At 47.8% G+C, this 20,250-nt stretch overlaps 1 protein-coding gene across 2 annotated transcripts in view; it reads left to right on the top strand.

Annotated features, from left to right (window-relative positions):
- Window positions 1-20,250, top strand: part of FAM107A (family with sequence similarity 107 member A) — a 56,486-nt gene that overhangs the window by 25,780 nt on the left and 10,456 nt on the right. The window contains exon 2 of one of the 2 annotated variants that reach the window (XM_019724129.3): window positions 8,424-8,487. In XM_019724129.3, coding sequence (XP_019579688.3) covers window positions 8,424-8,487 — 64 coding nt within the window. Of the gene's footprint in view, window positions 1-8,423; window positions 8,488-10,507; window positions 10,722-20,250 lie in introns of those variants that run through there. The other variant, XM_019724130.3, reaches the window with a different exon arrangement.

Genomic DNA, 20,250 nt, shown 5'->3' with positions numbered 1-20,250 from the left:
TAAACACATATCTATACATGCAAACATATATTATTTATATCTGTGATACTATATGTATATATATATGTAACATTAAATCTATAGCATAACACTACATATAGAGTAATATATATATAATCAACTTTGTTACCAAAGAAATAGAATCACAAATACTATTGTAAAACCTGGTTTTCCCACATGATTTTCATATATAGGTGGTGGGCATATTCTGTGTTAGTAAACATAGGTCTACAGCATCAATTTCAGGCACAAATTGCTACATTTTGTGGAGATGAAACTGCTTATTTAACCAGTGTCCTCTCTCTGGACACTCACTGCCAACCTTTTTACTGTTATGAACAATGCTGATTACTGTTATGAACAATGCTGATTAATCCTTGACCACATATCTTTGCACATATGTTCAATTATGAAAATACACATTTCTAGAAGTGGCCCAGCATAGAGATTGGAATGCCCACATTTCCCTGGAGAATGACTGTACTCCCAACACCCCTCCACAAATCATCTGAGTGTGCATTTCCCCACACTAGGTAGCCAACACTCTCCAACACTAGGTATCATTTTGTTTTAATTTTTGCCAATCTGATAGGTGAAAAATAGTCCTCCATTGTTGCTTGAGTGTGCATTTCTTCCGTTTCTGGGGAGGCCAGGCACCTTTTCTTACGTTTGTGGGCCGTTTGGATTTCACCTGCTGGGAAGCGCCATTGTCCAGTCCTTGGGTGGCCATTGTCCAGTGCTTGGCAAGGGCCGCCAGGTGTCTCTTCCCATCCCCCGCCCCTCCGCACAGCCACAGGCTCAGTGGCTCCCCTGGAGTGTGCTTTTGTAAGCCGCAAAGCCCTGTTTCCTGCAGGATTGTCCTCCCAGGAAGGCAGAATTTTGGCCCTCAGACCCCAGCAGCCAGCCAGAGTGTAGATTAGCGGGGATCCAGTTCCTTGACCTCCAGGCGCCCCCTGGCCAAGTCCGTCTCCTGGCCTGGTCTCATCCCTACACCACAGAGACTTTAGAAACCAAATCTGCTTAAAGAAAAAAATCTGTTTTCTCCAAAATTCCAGACTCACCCAGGAAATACATTCCAGGGGGGATTATGAGCTTGACTTAAGGAGTCTTTTCAGAAGAACATTCTTTTAAAGTCCAATGCTCCTGAGAGGTTTAAAGTGAGATTGTACATATGCCAAGATCTATCATGCTTGAAAATACTGCAACCATCGGCCCGGGATGCTACTGGGAAGAATTTTTTCCCCTGTGGGTGGGTGCTCTTGTCCCCACAGAAAAACATGTGTAAGGTGCCCATCAGAACCTCATGCACAACAGCAAAATCAATGCTAACAACCTACACGTTGAGTCTTAGGTTGAGAGACTTGTTCAGGCCACGTATGATTACAAAGCCCTGGCTCTTTCCACAAGGTGTGGTTCTAGTGCCTGAAATGAGACCCAGCTGCGTGTGGGCTTTGGCAGGAGCTCCACAAGGGGGTCCCTCCTGATGGGCTGGATGGTTTCCCATCGGGCAGCTGCTCTGTCATCTGTGCCTGTACCCAGCAGCTTTCCCCCTCCTGACCTGATTCCTTAGATTTGCACTGTCCAACACAGGCTACTTAAATGAATTAAAATTCACTAAAGCTGAAATTTTGGTTCCACAGTAGCACTAGTCACATTTCAAGTGCTAAATCGCCACACGTGACAAGTGGTTACTATATTGTCAGCACAAATATCAAACATTTCCATCACTGCAGAATATCCTATTGGATAGTGCTGCCTTGTTACAGCTTTAGAGCCAGGCAGACCTGGGCTCAACCCTGCTCCTCCACTCACTAATGGGCTGGGTTGAGCAAGTTATTTAACCTTTCCAAACCTCAGTGTTCTCATCTGTAAAATGGGATGACAACATAGCTACCTCACTGGACTGTTGCAAGGATTAATTGAGATCATGCCTATTGCATGGTTAGCCCAATGCCTGTCACATGAGCTGCTTAAAGGGTAGTGAGGAGGGTAGGACACTGCAGTTAGACAATTTCATGACCTTGAACAGGTCACCTCATTGCTCTGAGCCCCTGCCTCCCTAGCTGTAAAATAGGGTTAATGGCACCTACCCTGAAAGGCTGCTGTGAGCATTAGAGCATATAGTCGGTGCTCCAGGAGGGTTAAGTCCCTTTCCCCCTTTCTGAAGGGGTTTCCTCTGTCAGATAAAGGGCTCTCACAGGATCTGGAAGTAAATATTCCACAAGAAAGAATCGGGAAGGCCAAAGTATCAACAAAAGAAGGCTCAACCGCCAAAATAAAACGATCGTGGGATCTTGTTTTCTTACCCATCAGATCGAGGAAGGGAAGAAATAGTTGGAACTTTTTCTTGAAGAATAACATACATATAGAAAGGTGCACCTGTCATTGAGTGGTAAGTATACCACTCAATGAATAGTATACCACTCAATGAATTTTGAGAAACTGAAAATATCTGTGTAACCACTACTCAGATTAGGAAACAGAACATCAACAGCCACCACAAAGCCCCACTGGGCCCTTCCCATCCACCATGGCTTCCCACAAAGGTAACCTCTATCCTGATTTCTAATAACATAGATTAATGTCTAGTCGATAATTTAAAGATTCCTAACACCCAGAGTTAATGAGGGTGTAGACTTTCCAGTTATCTCAGACACTGAATGGTGGGCATATGAAGTGGTATAACCATTCTGGAGCTTAATTTCGCTGCACTTGCTAAAATTTCAAATATATGTACCCCTTGACCCAACATTTCCATTTCACAGTGTCGGCCTAGAGAAACGCTCATATCCATGCACAGAGGGGCAAACACAAGCATGTTTGGAGCAGAATTGTTTGTAATAGAGACAGATTGGAAACAACCTAAACGTGTAACTAAAAGGGATTGGTTTAAAAAAAAAAAAAAAAAAAGCTATGGGCATCACATCACTATTATCCACTGCAGTAGATCAAAAGAGTGAAGTAGATCTACATGTATTGGCATAGAAATTTCTACAAGACACATCGTAGAGTTTTAAAAGCAAGCTGCTGAAAAATGACCAAGGCACACACACAGAAAATCAAAAAGAGTGAACTCTGGGGAAGGGGTGAGATTGGGGTTGAGAGGGTACAGTAAAGAGAAATGTTACTTTTAAATGAATATGCATTTGGGCTGTTACAAACGTTTAAAGCAGCAATGGATTTGTATATTGCCTGTGTGAACTTTTTCACAAGCTTTTAAGGAAAACTAAACAGCCCACCCATCAAGTCCAGGTAAGGAGAGGAAGGCTGCCCCTCTGCCTCCTGGATGGGAGGTGGCTCCTCGCCCAATGCTTCTGCTTGGGGTCCAGGAGGGCAGTGTTCTGGGCCTCTGAGACCTGAGGGGCTGAAATGAATGGAGTGGGGAGAGGACCCTGGAGATCAGAATCATGGACGCTTCCTTTGATGGAAGACAGCACCCTCATTACCACACCTCAGCTGAGAACCCAACACCAGTGCGATGTGAGTGGACCCCTGCAAAGGAACAAGCCCCAGGGTTTGGCACCTTCACCAAACAGTGCCCAGCACTTTAGAGGAAGAACTGCCGGGTTTGATTCTCTCCGTCCCTGGGGATGAAAGAGAGACAGCAGGTGTTGCCTCACACAACCACAGAGTGGGTGGCTTTGTGCGAATGAGGCACTGAGCAGAGGCTCACAGAGGGTCCTGTGATGCCCAGTGGCCATGGGCTCAGGAATGCGGAATAGGAGAAGGTGGCAGCAGTCAAGCATCCATGTTAAAACATATTCCACTTTTAAGAATTAGTTTAATGGGGAGGCTGGCCCCGCTGCCTCCATGGAAAAGGGTTCCTTAACTTATCTGAGCCTCAGTTTCCTTTTCTGTAAAATGGCGTGCAGGCTCTTGCCACCACACACACACGCACGCACGCACGCACGCACCACTTGTGAATGTGGCTAAGACTGCAAGCTCCCGAGTCACAGTGCTTTCAGGCTGACTCCAGTGCTGCCGCTTGCCAGCTGTGTACGGTAACCTGTCCAAGGCCTCAGCTTCCCTCCTCGTCTGTAAAACAGGAAGTCCACGCTTCTGCAATCTCAAAGGACGGTTAGGAGGCTTAAGTGAGACCACATAGGTAGTCTTATCACAGGGCCTGGCCCTAGGACCTGCTCAATAAACATTTGCTAACAATTACTAAGTTGGTTTTTCTTTACTAAGCACCCATGTGCCAGGAACTATGCTAGACATTGAAGAAACATCCCTGAATAAGTCACAGTCCGTGTTCTCATGGTGTTTGCAGTTTAATTGGGGGGTAAATAAAGACACCCGGAGACACACTTCCCTCTGGTTCACTCCAGGTTGCAAGGCCAAATGCTCTTAAGATCCTACCCTCATCTCTCCCAAGGTCAGAATTCAAGCCCTTCTATGTTTATCTAAGATCCACTTTTACTAATACTTCCTGTCTATCCCCCACCAATCCAAAAGACTGTACCCAGGAGTGACCCCAATGTGTCAAAAAAAGAAATCTATGTGTGAAGATGTGAAAAGCACACACCTAAGCTGATACAATCACTGTTGACAACATCTACTATAGTTAAACATTTACCTACCTAATGACCCAGCAATTCCATGGCTGGGTCTTTGCCCAATAGAAACCAACATTGTGTTTACCCACAAATTCATCGAAAGGTATTTACAGCAGCTTTATTAGTCATAGCCTAAACTGGAAATCACCCAAATGTCCATCCACAGAACAGAGAAGCACACTGTGATGTCGCATAAGACGGAACACCGCTCAGCAATAAAGAGAATGAACTGCTGAGACAGGCAACAACATTGATGAATCTCAAACATGCTGTTGAGTGAAAGAAGCCAGACCCCAAAGGGTAAATTGTGTGATTCCCTGTATATGAAGCTCTGGAACAACAGACAAATCTGCGGTGATAGGGGTCAGACTAGTGCTCACTCTGGCGAAGGTGGGCGTTGACTGAGAAGAGGCACCAGGGAACTACCTGGGGTGCAGGGAATGTTTTCTAGCTTGATCTTGGAGATGGTTTGTGGGTAAACACATTTGTCGAACTTCATAGCGCTGTGCACTTAAGATGAGTGCACTTTATGGATGTTAGCTATACCTCGATTTTAAAAATGTTTACACGCAAAGCAAGGTCCCATCAGTGTTCCTTGGCATCTGCGTCCTGTGGGGAACACTAAGGCAGATATGGGATGTGCCCACGGTCTCCTTGGCACTTCTTATATAGAGGCATCAGCCTCCAGGAGAAACAGCAAAGTGAAAAGGAGGAGACTTTGGGGAGAGGCTCAGGGAAGGTCACCAAGGACCAACCCCAAAAAGATTTTCTCAACAATTGGGCATGAAAAGGAAGCAGGTGGTGGCCACAGGAAGCACAGAGGGACGCAAATGTCTTTGACTTCAGCCAACATTGAGCTGTGTTCCGCCATAGTGGGGTATGTTGTACAATATACAATCCTATTTCCTCTGGCAATGTGTTGTGTGTGCTAACTGTCTCTAACCAAAACGACAACTGAGCCAGCATCTTCCAATCCCTAAATGGTGTGCACAAATGAGGATTGGCGGTATTTATCAGCACAATCCTTGGAAAAGACTATCAATTACGTGTAATACATCAGCAACGATCCAGGTGGCTTTTCAAATTAGCTTTGCCTTCACAAGTGGTTGCATGCAAGTGAGCATTTTCTCGCTCGCCAGTCACTGAAAGGAGAGAGGCCTCTGCCTTGGTCACTAAGATTTTACTGGCCACAGGTTGGCCTGATTTGCCAACAAGTCTTTCATGCAAGCAGGGTTGGCAGGCATTCAAGGGACAATTCTTTGAACTCCAGTTCTGCAGGCTGCTCCTTATGAAACTCTGGCTTTGTCATGCTAATATTGCCCTTGGGACCCAGCCCCACTGCCTAGGTCTGTCTGGGGAGATGTGAGAAGAAACGCGGAGCCCCTTTAAGCCCTCTGGAGTAGGTTCTTTTTCTATGTCCTGGAATTTTCTTTCGCAGATGAGGTTACAGGTCTTCTTAATCCCTTTGTTAAAAAACAACAAAAGAGGCTTCGCCAAGTCCAACACACCCTGGCTCTTGTATTCCCTCCTTGGGGGCAGAGCTCAAAATGGGAGCATCCGGGGGAAATGTCAGGACCCACACCCTTCTGTCCACCCTGAATAATCCCTGGGCGGGCAGCAGGGAACCTCCCTTGGTTCTGGCCTTGACTTAGTCTCTGTGGAATTGCCACTTTCCCCATATAGCCCAGAGCTTCCCATATGGGTGTATTCATTCATTCACTCATTCACTTCATTCATTCTTTCAATAAATCATTTTTGGGCATCGAATCCAAGCCCAGCTCTGGACTCTTCTGAGGAGTCAGCTGTGAACAGGCAAGTACATACAGTCTGGTGGAGGAGAGAGGGCCCAAACAATCACAATTCGGGGGTGACTATTAATATAAGGGAAGTCCGTGGTGCTGCGGGAACTCACGATGGAGGACAACCTCCTTGAGGAAGTGGCATTGCATTTGAGACTAGCGGATAAGAGCTGGCGAGTGCCTCCTGGGTAGAGCAAACAGCTTGTGCAACAGCAGGAAATGAGAGACAGCATGGCTTTCAGGGAACCCAGTAGTTCTTAGTGGCTTGAATGTGGGGTGTGAGGGAAGTGGCCCCCATTTCTTTGCTGACCGTCCTTCATATGAGTGCCCCTCCACTCCACTCCAGCCACCCTGGCCACCCTGCTGTTCCCTCAACATTCCTGCGTGCTCCAGCCTCAGAACCCTTGCTCTAGCTGTTCCCTCCACCTGTGACACCCTTCCCCAAGGTATCTGTTTGGCTAACTCTCCCGTTTCCTTCAAGTTTGTGCTCACAGCTCACCTTCTCAAAAAGACCCCTCCGAGCAGCCAGGTATTACCACATACTGCCCTCACGTACCGCTAGCTACCCCTCTCCCTCCTCCCATTTTTCCTTTTTCCATAGTATCTATCACCTCTAATTTACCATCTACTTCACTTATTCATTATTGTCTGTCTCCCCCACTAGACTGTCAGCTCCACAAGGTCAAGGGCCTTTGTTTTCTTCACTGAGACATCCCAAGCCCTTGAACGTTTGAAGGAACAAATAGATGGGATTTGAGCGGCTGGCAGGGAGGGTCCAGGGGAAAGCATGTGAACTCAATTCCAAGTGCAAAGGGAAGGCACCAACGGGTTTCAGTAGGACAGGATCAGAATGTGAGTTACATTTTAAAAGCTCACTCTGAACTCTGTGTGGAGAACAGCTCGAAGGAAGACAGGCCGCTGCAGGCATCCAGGCCTGTGGCAGTGGTGGCTGGGCCAGGACAGAGGGTCTGGAGAAGCAGATAGATGGAAGAAATCCCAGGCGGTGATCTCACCATGCCTCCGTGATTTGAGGGCTGTGCGGTTTCAGGAAGGCAGGACAAAGTAGACTCCCAGGCTACCCTCTGAGGCCCAGGGCCAGAGTGGAGCCAGTTGCCAAGATGGGGGACAGGGGACAAACAGGTTGGGGGCTGGAGTGGTGAAGAATTCCGTTTGGGCTATTATGCATCGGGCCTATTAGCCTTTCAAGTGGAGATGTCAAGTAGCCAATGGGCAAAGTTTAAGCTCAGCGTGAAAGTCTAAACATTTGGGTATCGTTGGCTTAGCGTTGTTTTAAAGTCTAGTGTACAGGGAGAGGACACGATGTCTAAGAACTGACCTTGAGAGCCAAACCGTGAAGCCTTCTGAATTGGTCCTTGACGGATAAGGAGTTTGCCAAGAAGGTGGAGAGAATGCAGGCCAGGAAGAAGGAACAGTGTGGACAGGACCTCAACATAGAAAAACATGGATCTCAGTACTCTTCAAAATTGTCAAGATCATCAAAAACAGAGTCTGAGAAACTCTCAGAGCCAAGAGGAGCATAAGGAGACAAAACAACTAAATGTAATTTGGTATCTTGAATGGGATCCCAGAACAGAAAAAGGACATTAAGTAAAAACTAAGGAGATCTAAAGAAGGTATGGACTTTAGTTAATAATAATGTATGAAAATTAGCTCATTACCTGTAACAAATGTGCCATATTACGTACATGCATATCTATATACATGTAAGATGTGAATAATAGAGGAAGTGGGTGCAAGGTGTAAAAATTCCTCTACAATCTTCTCAACGTTTCTCTAAACCCAAAACTGTTCTAAAAAATCATCTATTTTTTTAAAAAGAGCGTGAGTCTCATAAATGCCCCCCACACACACACACACACACACATACACTCCAAGGACATAGTAATTTATTTCTCTGGAGAGGACTTTGACCTTGACCAATCCCTGGTGACCTTGACCAATCCCTTCTGTGGTCAAAAGACTCAGGGACACTATGGATATCTCATCACTCCTCCCTTGTCAAGGAACAGAGGGGCCTCACCTCCACCTACTTTCTTTCTGTCCACAGAAAGAATACTCTCCTCAGGCCATATTTCATATTGAAAATGAGAAGCAGAGACTAAATGGCTCAGGTAAGTCAGATCCACGTATTATTCCTCAGGGATGCAACCTGAGCTAATCCTTTTGGCATGCTCTGTAAAAGTACATTCCTTAGTCACAATTTGCCTGAACCCCCCACCTTGTTCAACAGCTGGCTTGCTTTCCTCCCTGAATCAAAAATTTGGCGCCATCTGGGTTCAAATTCTAGCTCCACTACTCACTAGTTATGTGATCCTGGGCAAGTCACTTGAGCTTTCTTTTCCTCACTTCTGAAGGGGGCATAATAATAGTTGATCAAATAATAGATTAAATGAGATGAATAGTAAATAGGATATAACTTCATCCTCTGAAGAATGGATATGAGATAGTGAACGCCAAATGTCTGGCATCATACCTGGCACTCATGATACATGGCTGTTGATGAGACATTACCAATCTGGCCAATCAGAGAGGTCTCTGAAGATCAAAGTGTGTCACTTGGGTCCTTGGGACCCTGAGTGGTGACTGAGGAGCAGAGAAGTGCAGGGACCTCTGAGTCAGAGCAGGAACTGGGCAGTGGCCAAAGGCCAGCCAGAGAGGACTTGGCTGGCAGTTGGCCTAGAAGGCACCAAGACTGAGAGGATGCAGAGGTAAAGGGAGAAGGTACTGTGTGGTTGAGGCCCCAACAGCCAGCTCAAGATTCCCTGGCCCACACAGGTACAGCTTTGAACAGACGCCATCCAGTACCCTGGACAGCTCCGGGGGGTCTATAAACTTCAAGGGCATGAGTATTGCAGGTGGAGAACTAGACCGGGTCTTGGCTCCTCCAACTAGCTGTGTGAACATGAGCAAGCCACCTCACCTCCCTGAATCTCAATTATCTCATCTCTAAACTGAAGATAATACCTATCCATCATTGAAGAGTCAATGAAATGACAGAGAGGCGGTAGAGCAGAGTAGCCCATGTCTGATGTCAGACCACCTGAGTTTGTATCCCAGCGCCACACTGTGATTTTAGAAAAATTGCTTAACATCTCTGATCCTCAGTTTGCTCATCTGTAAAATTGGAAGGCTAATAGACCCTAATTTAAAGGTTCGTGAAGATAAAACAAAATAGGACATAAAGCATACAGTAAACATTAGTTTTTGTTTTAACACAGCACCAGACACAGAGTAGATAATCAAAACTGTCAGTTTCTTGTGTCTTCCAAATGCCCCTGGTCGACTTTGCCCTTCCACCTTTAAACTCTTTTGGTTGGTTCTCCCAGCTGATTGTTAAAGAGATTCCACAAAGCCAGAGAAATCAATCTTGCGGTGTCCCACAGGCTTCCTACTACGACCTCTTCCCACAATGAAGTCCCCTGCTTCTCAGTGCCACCCCCCAGGATGCCTTGGGACACGTTATTTTTTAATGCTAGTTCTGTTCTAGCCACTGCTCTAAAATACAGAGGGTGCCAAAAAAAAATGTATACACATTTTAAGAAAGGAAAAAAACTCTATTAACATATACAATGATAACAAAAGATAAAAGAAAGTCATGTTTGACTTTCTGCAATTACAAGACGTGCTCAAAGTGGTTACCATCAGTGTCCAGACATTTCTGATTACTGCGAACTACTGCTTGAGCAACGTTGGCCAAAGTGTTAACATCTCTTAAAATGTGTATACATTTTTTTGGCACCCCCGTATATCAGTTACCCTCACAACTATGAGATAAGTACTATAGATATCCCCGCTTTACAGATGAGAAAACTGAGGATCTGTGAGGTTAGGTAATTAAATCATGGGGTCACTTAGCTGGTGGCGCTGGGATCCAACCCCAGCCGATAGGATAGCACTTCAGACCCTACACCTGCTTGTAGCATTCAAGGAGACCAGTGGCCAGGAAACTACAGAAAAGTAGGTGGGAGACCAAGGCTAGAAATCAGGACACCGGGTTCTCGCCTTGACCCTGGAAACTCGGGGCCAGGAGTCCTCACGCCCGACGCTAACCTGCGGTGCACTGCCTGCTGCCAGGGCGGGGATACCTGCCCCCTCCCCCCGCGGCGCCTCAGCGGGCGGCGCTCGGGCCGCGGAGGTAACCTGATCTGCGGCGGGGTTTAGGCCTCGGGGCCGCGTCACCGCCGCGGAGACGCTCGGGCTCCGGACTATGTTCCACTGTGCGTTCCCCGCCCGCAGTGACCGCTCCGCAGTCGGGTGCGCGGGCGCATGGCGCAGAGGCTGAGCGAGAGGCCACGGGGGCCCGCCGAGGCCACCGGGCTCTACCGGGCCGTGCTGCTCAGGTCGGGTAAGTGGGGACAAAGCCACCTGGCCCCCAACTCTGTGAGAAAGCGAGGAGGGCACGGCGAGTGCTCTGCGTCCAGCCTCTGGCGAGCCCGCCGCCTGCATCCTTCATTGCTCTGCTTTCCTCCTTTCCTTTCTTTCTTTCCTCCCTTCTTTCATTCTTCTTACTTTTCTTTTTTTCTTTCTTTTCCTTTCTTTCATTCCTTCTTTCCTTCCTACATTCTTTCCTTTGGGGATCTACCCTTAGGTATATTGTTTTATTCCTATGTGTGAGCGCGCACATACACACACACACTCAGTTACGTGACGACAAAAGTCCTGCGAGGTTCCATCTCCTGGCGGGTCTCTTAAGTGGAGATTCACACACGCGCGGGAAGGCGTGGGAGCGCGGGAAATCGGTAAGACCCGGGACGCACGCTGCGAGTCAGAAAGGAGCACAGGAACGACTGACGTCCAGTGAGCTAGTACATTAGATGGAGAGAGGGAGAGAGCAAGTTACGGGAAGAGAGGAATCGTTTTTTCTATATGTATCATTTCAGGAGAAAAAGAATTGGAAGGAAACATATAACTTGTTTTTAAGGACGGGAGTTGGATGACAAGTGTATTTTCTCCTGTACATGCTTTTTGTTTGTTTGAAGTAAACACATATTACTTTTCTACTCAGGACAATAAGAGATTTTTTAATTAGGGAAATGAAACAAACGTAATATATGTATATGGTCAGTGTGCAAATAATGTGGAAAACAGTAATGTAGAGAGAAGAAAAAGAATGACCGCAGTAAGCGTTTAGGCTGTTTCTTTCCGGACTTCGTGCTGCAGAGAGGCGTTTAGGGAGGGTGAGAATCGGTCTCCTCTGGGTGCGTCCCTGCTAGTTGCGGTACGTGATTAGAAAGTGTTAAGGGAGCTGGGCTCACTGGGCAGCTACCCTCTGCCATGGACGAGGCGCCCCCTGCCCTCCCATCCGGCCCCAGTAGCCCTGCCTGCAGACCCCTGGAGCCAAAAGTGCGAGGAGAGCTCTTGGCCGCGCGGCTGCCGCGGTCCTGCCTGCCCCCGCGTGCCTTCCGCTCTGGGACTGATTGCCTTTCTCAGTTAGACTGGTTCGGCGAGGTGGGGAGTGGGGGTTACCCCGCGCTTGGGAACACTGGAACAACGGGTCTCTAAGTCCAAAAACAAGAGCTGGCCAAGACTTCAGGACTGGCGGCGCCTTCCTGGGGGAGGGTCTTAAATCTGGCTGAGCCGGGGCAGACAGAAAGGGGGAAGCTCGCTAATGAGATGAATCTGACTTCAAATCCCAGCTCCAGCGATTCCCCCACCAAGCCCTCTTCCTAAATGTCCCCACCCAGTTCCTGTCTTCTCTCAAAGATGAGAAGGGGGTATCTCTAATCTGAAACCCCGTGTTCCCTTTAACTTGGAGCTGCCGCTATGAGCCTTCACAACAAAGGTAACATTTTTCGCTTGCAACCCATCCAGACTAGCAGACATACTGGGCTCATTCCAGGGGCCACATACTTGCCTGGTAACTGTACCACACACAGCGACAAAGCCAGGGAAGGACCAGAGGACTGTGGCTGGGGCCTCATGGAGGGAACACTTACTCTGGGCTAGGCACGTGCCACTGGCTCCTTCCTTCTTGACAGCCCTACCAGGTCACTGCTAATTGTCATCACCATTTAATGGATGAGGAGACTGAGGCTCAGAGAGCTTAGCCAGCTTGCGCATGGCCCTGCTAAGGGACCTTTTCTATCCCACTAAAGGGTAGGAAACACATTCAAACTTAGACTCATCTATGCCAAAGTCTGCACACCTCCTGAGAAGAGGAATAACAATGGCAAATGACTGTTAGTCACTTGTTATTGCCAGTCTCTCTGCAAAATGCTCATCTCATCAACTTCATTCATTTAATCAGCCGACCAATATTTATTGACCACTGCTATATGCACTAGGCCCTGTGCAAGGCACAGGGATGTACTGATAAATAGAACAGATTTGTCCCTCCGCTCAGGGAAGGAAGTAGTATTAACCCCTATTTTAAACATGAGGAAACCGAGGCTCAGACGCTAACATGACTTGTCTAAGGTCACGAAGTCAGTCAGGGCTGGAGCTGAGATTCAAACCCAGGACCATGTGCTCTGACTGTCTCACACAAGGAGGAGCAAGAAGTAAGAGTGGGGCTAAGGAGCCAACTCGGCCCTTTAGGGAAGAGGCAAGAGTCCCCCTCCTTTAGAGGCTTCCAAAGACAGGATTATAGAATGAAACCCAAGATGGCAGCCATTTTCATACAGTAGCCTCGAGTCTGTAACACTTTTAGAAAATTTTTCATCCCAAATTATTTTAAAATAATTTCTTAATATTACAATAACACATGTTCACCATGAATATTTTGGGAAATTGAGAAGAGGGGGAAGCCTTACCCATAATCCCACTAACCAGCAGCAGCCACTGGTAACATTCCAGTCTTTACTACCCATTGTTTGTGTTTGTTGTTGTGTGTGTGTTTTACATTGCTGAAATTGTACTGACTCTAGTCTTTGATTCCACTTTTTTCACTTGGATGAAAATCTTTAATGCTATTAAAGAGGTTATAGAGATAACAGCTACCATTTTGGAGCTCAGACTCTGGGGCAGGCACTGTGTGAAGGGCTTCCCATGCTGTATTTCCTTTATTCCTCAAAAGAACGTCTGCCCCATTTTAGAGATGAGGAAACAGGGAGTCGGAGGTCACCTAGCTGTCCAACCATGGAGCCAGGAGTGGTATTGGTGGGGACATCAGAGCCCAGGCTCTGAACCACTGAGCTGGAAAGGTCATCTCTGGGGAATCACTCAGGCTTGGCCATGCCTGATACGCTCTGCAGTGCTGTAGTAAAGGTCCACCTGCGGTCAGTTACTGGCATCCTACCCGGAGCTCAGGCCAGGATCCTGGCAGGGAGGGAAGCAACTCTCTGCCGCACAGACAGAGGGACACCTTCCCAGGCGCCTGCGAGCTTCAGTGACTCTGCTTCTCCTTTGCAGCCAGAGGGGCAACCAGAGCCTCCATCCCTGCCTGCCAAGTAGGGTTGCCAGATAAAAGACAGGGTGCCCAGTTAGATGTGAATCTCACATACACAATGGATAATATTTTAGTGTCTAAAAAATTATTCATTGCTTATCTGAAGTTCAAATTTCACGGGGCATGCTGCATCCCAGACCCACTCTCCATGTCTTGTCTGGCTACCAGTGAATTAAAATGTGCTGGGAATGGGAGAGAACCCCGGGTCCTTCTGCAGCTAAGAGACCAGATTAACCATGCCTGATTACAGCTGGGTTGACAGCCAGCTTTCTGAAACAAGACTCTTCGTTCTTCCCCACTCCCTCCTAAGTCCCTGTTTTCACACTTGAAATCCCTCCACCGGTAAATTCTTCATAGCTCAAACTTGTTGTAAAGGCGACTCTCATTCCTTTTATAATCTCTCCATGGATCCCACGACAAGGTTTTCTACTAGTGCAGCTCTCCCCCCTGCCATGTCCTTTCAGCAGAGCATGTAGGGGGTGGGGGGAAGGTTGGCTCCTAGGGCTGCTTTGTGGGTGGCTTCTCAGAAACCTCACTGAGGCCTTGAAAAGTGGCCTTGGAGATTTAAACAGAATCCAGGGCTGGGGAGGAAGTTTGGGGTTGCCATGGAAACTTCTTGTCTGATGTTTGTGAGCCCAGATAAGCTGCTCCAGGCGCCTGTCGGCTTGAAGAAAGAGGGGCAACAATGAAAGGAAAGACGTTTTTTGGAGTTTTTTTAATCCAAGCTGCAGCCACAGCCCAAGTAGATGCAGGAAAATTCCCCAGCTCCCACTCGTGACTGCCTCTCCTGGTCTTCACTGCCCACCCCCTCCGCTTCCTCTTGACTCCTCTTGTTCCCAAGGAAACACACTTGAGAGGGACGAGAAGTAGTGTGGGAGGGATATGCTCAGCCTTGGGGACCCCCTTCAATCCTCCACAGGACGGAATTCTTCTCCCCAGAGTCCTGCCTTTCAGGAGAACAGCAAGACCTGGGAGAAAGCCACACAGACCAAGGCAGGAGGCAGCAACCGGTTGAATGTGGCCATGACCTGGAGTAAACTGCTAAAAGGTTCATTTTCCCAGAAGGCCTCTATTTTCTAATATTCAAAATGGACATGACTGAACCAGATGTGAATCTCAACTACAGTTAGTTGGAAAAGGTTGCTCTGTTTCGTATTGTTAATCTTTATCGCTTTTTTCTGATAGCAAAATAAATATATGCTTGTTTGTTTTTAAGCCACAAACATTCCAGAAATGTAGTGACAAAGGAGAAGGGCCTGTAATTTTATGCCCTAGAAAAGTGGTTCTCAAACTCCCGCATATAAACACATTCCCAGGGGGATATGTTAAAATCCGGATTCCTGGGCCCCTCCCTCATAGGTTCTAAACCAGCAGCCCAGAAGCATGGCCCAGTAATCCCATTCTAACACATTCTAAATGAGGTCTAATAATGATATAGAGATAAAGTGATCTGGAGCGGACCTGTGTTAACAGTTCAGGGTACCTGCCTCCACATTCGTTCGCTGTGCACTGACAGTTGGCCCTTGAACAATACGGTTTTGAACTGCGAAGATGTGAATTCTTAGATGTGAATTCTTTTCTATAAATACTGTAAATGTAGTTTCTCTTCTTTATGATTTTCTTAATAACATTTTTTTCTCTAGCTTACTTTACTGTAAGAATACAGCATATAATACATACAACATAAAAATATGTATTAATCCACTATTTATGTTATCAGTAAGGCTTCTGGTCAACAGTAGGCTATTGGTAGTTAAATTCTGAGGGGAGTCAAAAGTTCTATGTGGATTTTTGACTGTGTGGGGGGTCGTGCCCTTAACCCAGGTGCTGTTCAAGGGTCAACTGTTCCAACATTTTTATCTTGGGGGAAAAACAGGGGGAGGCGTCATACTACATGTGGTTTTGCAGCTTGATTTTTCACCACACATGAAGTGGACATCTTTTCAGGTCAATAACTAGACATGCTATTGACTGCATCCTATTATGGGGTGTAGCATAGTCTCTTACTGATAGGGTGTGGCTGGGGAAATGGTGGCTGTTGATCACTGATCTCACACTCAGATACATGCACACCGGCATGTGCTCACACACGCAGACACACAAAGCAAGATGGTGCTATGTTTTTGGTGTCTGCAATCAGCACTTGTTACTGAGCACCTCGGTACTAGGCTGGCAATCTAGTGACGAGCCTCATGGGTTTGCCCACAAGGTGAACAGCAAGAAGAGCTTTAGAGAAAGAAGTGCAGTGAGTCCCAGCTGCCTGGGGAAAAGGGAACCCAACCTCAGGAGATTCCTGCCCAACGCTCCTTGGCTCTCAGTTGTTTTGGGGCTACCATCAGAGTCTTCCAATAAAGAAAATGCAAAGTAGGGGACTGGAAATGCTGGCATGGGGACTGTCAGAGTCTGCTTCTCTGGAGTGAGCTGGATTATGGGGCTCTGTCTTCTCCAGGTGGTGAGCAGAAGCTGGCAGCTGTCCCCGTCCCCCACGATCCCTCTTATTCCTCCAAATGTCAGAGGGCACTGGGATTGGTTTAGACAAGCCACAGTGGGCCCCAGAAAATGCCCAAAATCGTCATTTGTGGAACAGGACAACGTGTGGGACCAGGGACAGAAAAAAGTGCTTTGACAAGAATTTAGCTGTCAGAATTTAGTGAAATTAAGCCACAGCAGGATAGGAAGCTTGGGGAGGCCACCAGTCAGAGTACCTCAAGAAAGGCAGAATTTAGGAAGAGGAAACAAAAAGAAACACATGTTGTTTCCAGAAAATTATTTTCTACCCAAGAACGTGTGACCCGCTAAGTGGCTTCAGAGGGCCAGCGTGGCCAAGATTACCAGGACATGCCCCCTGCGCCCCCTTCAGCCCTGTCTCCCACCTGCCACAGAGGCCTTCTTCCAGCACACCAAGTTCATTCCCGGCCTGCGGCCTTTGCACTAGCACTTCTGACTCCCTGGAATACTCTCCTGTGCGACTGGTCTTTATGCTGCTGGCTCCTCAGCACTCAGGCCTCCCTAAATGTCCTAAAATGTCACCTTAGGTGCCCACCTTTCCTAAGCTCCCAGCCCCTCCCTTTCACCTCACCCAGTCTTACTTTAGTCGTAACGTTCGTCACAACTCAACATTTTCTTGTCTCCTTATGTTAGGTCTGACCTCCCCCCCTTAATGTAGGTTACCTGAGCACAGAGAAATAATGTGTCTCATTCACACTGTATCTCTATGACTTAGAACAGTGCCAGGAACATAGCAGATACTCAATAAATGTTGGTTTCATGAATAATAGAGGACAAAAATTGCATTTTTAATTGCATTTCATGGGCGATATATGTTCTGGTCCACTTCACCTTCCAGACAACAAGACTCTTCATGAGAAAGTACAGGTGGAAGCGGGCCAAGTTTAACTGGTAGATGCCAGCGTCCTGGCTAGAAATGAAGGATAATGATAAAAGCTAGGAAACACTTTCAACTTTTCAAGTGAACACTGATTCTGATATTAGGAGAATGCCTGCATTACCTGTAAGCACCCATGTCAGCCTCTGGCATCTGCAGTCTTTATTTTCACATCCGCGCATTCACTCACTGAGCCTCACTCACTGAGCCAGGATTTGTGCAATGCATATTCTGCCGCGCGAGGTGCTACATTGCTGGGGCCCTGCCCTCAGGTCACATGGAGTCCAGTTGTCTCTGCAGGAATCCTATTTGCTGAGCATTGAGTGCGTGCTTTCACTAATGTCATCTCACCTATGTTTCCTCCCAACCACCGTGTTATTCTCCACATTTGACAAACACAGAAACCAAGGCTCAGAGGTACTGAATGGCAGCCAAAGGGGCTGGTGCCCGAGTCAGGGCTGACCCGGGGCCTGCTCCCCTGCTCTGGCCCAGAGCCTGATAGCTTCCACTCCCCACACACTCTCCTGGGCAGTTCGTTGGCTGCTCTCTGAAGTTCAGATGGAGTTCAGGGTATTGAGGAAGTAATGTGTATGGAGTTTTTGACCCATCAGTGGATGACCAAACACCAACCCAGTGTTTCCCCCTCCCCTGACCCCCTGGCGTTCCTTCTCCTGAAGAATTCGGCCCTGCAGCAGGAAGCTTGGCTTCCCTTCCGTGAGGGCAGTGCTGGAATGCATTCTTGCCGACCTCCCATTGAAACAAGGGAAATGCCTCCAGTGAGCCTCCTTGCTCAGAACAAAGCTTGGCATGTGCTTATTCCTCAGCAATCTGACAAAATACGTACTTATTTGTGTCTCTCGAACGTGTGGCTTGGACACGGTGTTCCGCATCGTGGATGTGGCCCTGCACCAAGTGAAATAGCTGTTACTATAGTAACAGTTCCTTTTTATTGATACCAGAATAAACAGGAATGCAGAGCTACCTCACTGTTGGCACATTTCAGCTGCCTGCGATTTCCAAGGGTTTAAGAACCGCCCTGCGGAGGCGGCCCTCCTCGCTAGTCTGGGACTTCCCAGTGAAGTGAGGAGCCCAGCAACACTGCCGCGAGTTTCCTTCCCGACCACGCTGCTGAGAAGTAAGACCATTTCTCTTCTGTTTCACCTGCTGTCGAGCTGGGTGCTGTGCCCGGAGGAGGTGCGAGGGTAGGAGGGCAGCCTTGGAGCACCGGGGTGGGCTGTCAGGGCAGCTGAGCTGTTTGAGCTCAGGTATCCGGGCCATGTCCCCCATCTGGGAAATGACTCGGAAATGCCTCCTGGCACCCTGGGCGTGGGAGGATAGGAGACGAAGTGGAGGGAGCAGCGAGATACCTTCCATTCTTGTTGATCTCTGTCTTCTAAATCCTCAGGTGCATCTGAGTTTATGCATGATATGAACTCATCCAAGTTCATTATTGTATAGTATGGCGGTTTTCATTCTCTTCATAACTGATAGACTAAAGGCTGCAGGGTGGCACCACTGGGAGAATACTGGTTTTGGCGTCAGAGCTCAGCTCGGATTCTTGTGCCTTCATTCGCTGGCTGTGTGCTCTGGGGAAATTAGATGACCCCTCAGCACCTCAGTTTCTTAATCTGTAAAAAGGGGTAATGATAGCACCCCCTCCTGAGTCTGTTGTAAGAATGTCACGAGATGTACCTATGGGGTGCTTAGCACAGTAGTGGCATATTGCAGCAGGAACACGCTAACCGCCTGCCTTTCTGCTGAATTTGGACTTGGCATTTTGCAGTACGAGGCCAGAAGTCTGGACTGGGCCAGAAATCAGGAGTTACAGGATTGGGCGTGTCACTTTTTGGAACTGCTACCAAATCGGAGTGGTTTCCCGCTCTGAGGCACCCCCAGCACCTGTGTCTCAGGTGCCTTGGATCCTAGTGGCTCTTAGTCCTGTTGGTTGTAAGTACCTGCCAGGATCTTTCCCCTGAGGCATCTGCCGAGCGGAATGGTTGGCATCATGCCACTGGTGGGCCAGCAGGAATATCTGTTCTCTGACCAACTGCACAACACTCTCCACCAATCTTGCTAAGGACTTTCCAGGACTCTGCTATGGAATTGATTCAAAAGCCAGAATGGCCATCTCGACCTCCTCACAAACTAGAAGGTCACAGTTCACCCCAGCAAAATGTTCAGGAAGTTTGTCTTGAGTCATTTTCTCATGGGGTGGGGAGGCTGCATCCAGATGGACAAGCAGTGGCCACGTGCTGCTATGAGATCTGGAGAAGTTCTTTGGTTGCTGGCCAGTGAAATACAAGTGGCACTTACCCCACAGGAAGGAAAAGCAAGAAGGGTTGTGAGATCCGGTGGCCACGCTTGTCACTTTTACTGGATGCCCCTTTCTCCTTTGCCAGTGGTTTATTTAAAAGCCTCTCTTCTTTCTGCCTTCCACCTCATGAAATGGTGATGCAACAAGGTCTGGCTATGTTCTGAACCCAGCAGCTTGAACAGGAACAAGGGCATGGGGGAGGGCAGAGGAATGAAGACGGACCATCACCCCAGGGAGGGAAGACCACCAGCTGGTCCCCTCCTAAACAAAGACCAGCAATGGGCAGACAGGCCTGTGGGGTCTGGCTAAAGCCCAAAGCTGCTGGGGCCTGGGCTGGAGCTCCCCAGCGAATTTGTATTTCATATGGCTTGGCAGTCCCCTGATACGAGGCTTCTGTTTTCTCATCTATAAAATGGGCTCACATTACCTCTTCATTGGGGTTTCTTGAGTATCCAGAGAAAAGTGATGTAAACCGCTTTGTTAACTGAAAGACACTTTGTGCCCAGAAGACAGGGGAGTGGTAGAGTGCTGAATTTGGAATCTGAAGGTCCCAGCTTTGTCATTTATTCTTTGTATCCTGGGACAAGTAGCTTGGCCTCCCTGAGCCTCAGTTTTCTCATCTACGGAGTGGGAATAATGCAATAGTACCACTGGTTGCCTGTTAGGGCAATTGCAAAATCCAAATGGAGGTGAGTGAGTTTTCATCAGATGCCGAGTGCTCATCACAGGTCTCCTCAGGACAGGACCACAGGATGCCTTCAGTGAGCACCACTCTGCCAGGCACTGGG

Source organism: Rhinolophus sinicus, chromosome 5, assembly GCF_057876585.1.
Source record: "Rhinolophus sinicus isolate RSI-liver-muscle chromosome 5, RSI-T2T, whole genome shotgun sequence".
NCBI classification, from domain to species: Eukaryota; Metazoa; Chordata; class Mammalia; order Chiroptera; family Rhinolophidae; genus Rhinolophus; species Rhinolophus sinicus.
The sequence above is the reverse complement of the archived record's forward strand: the minus strand, read 5'-3'. Positions and strand labels throughout refer to the sequence as shown.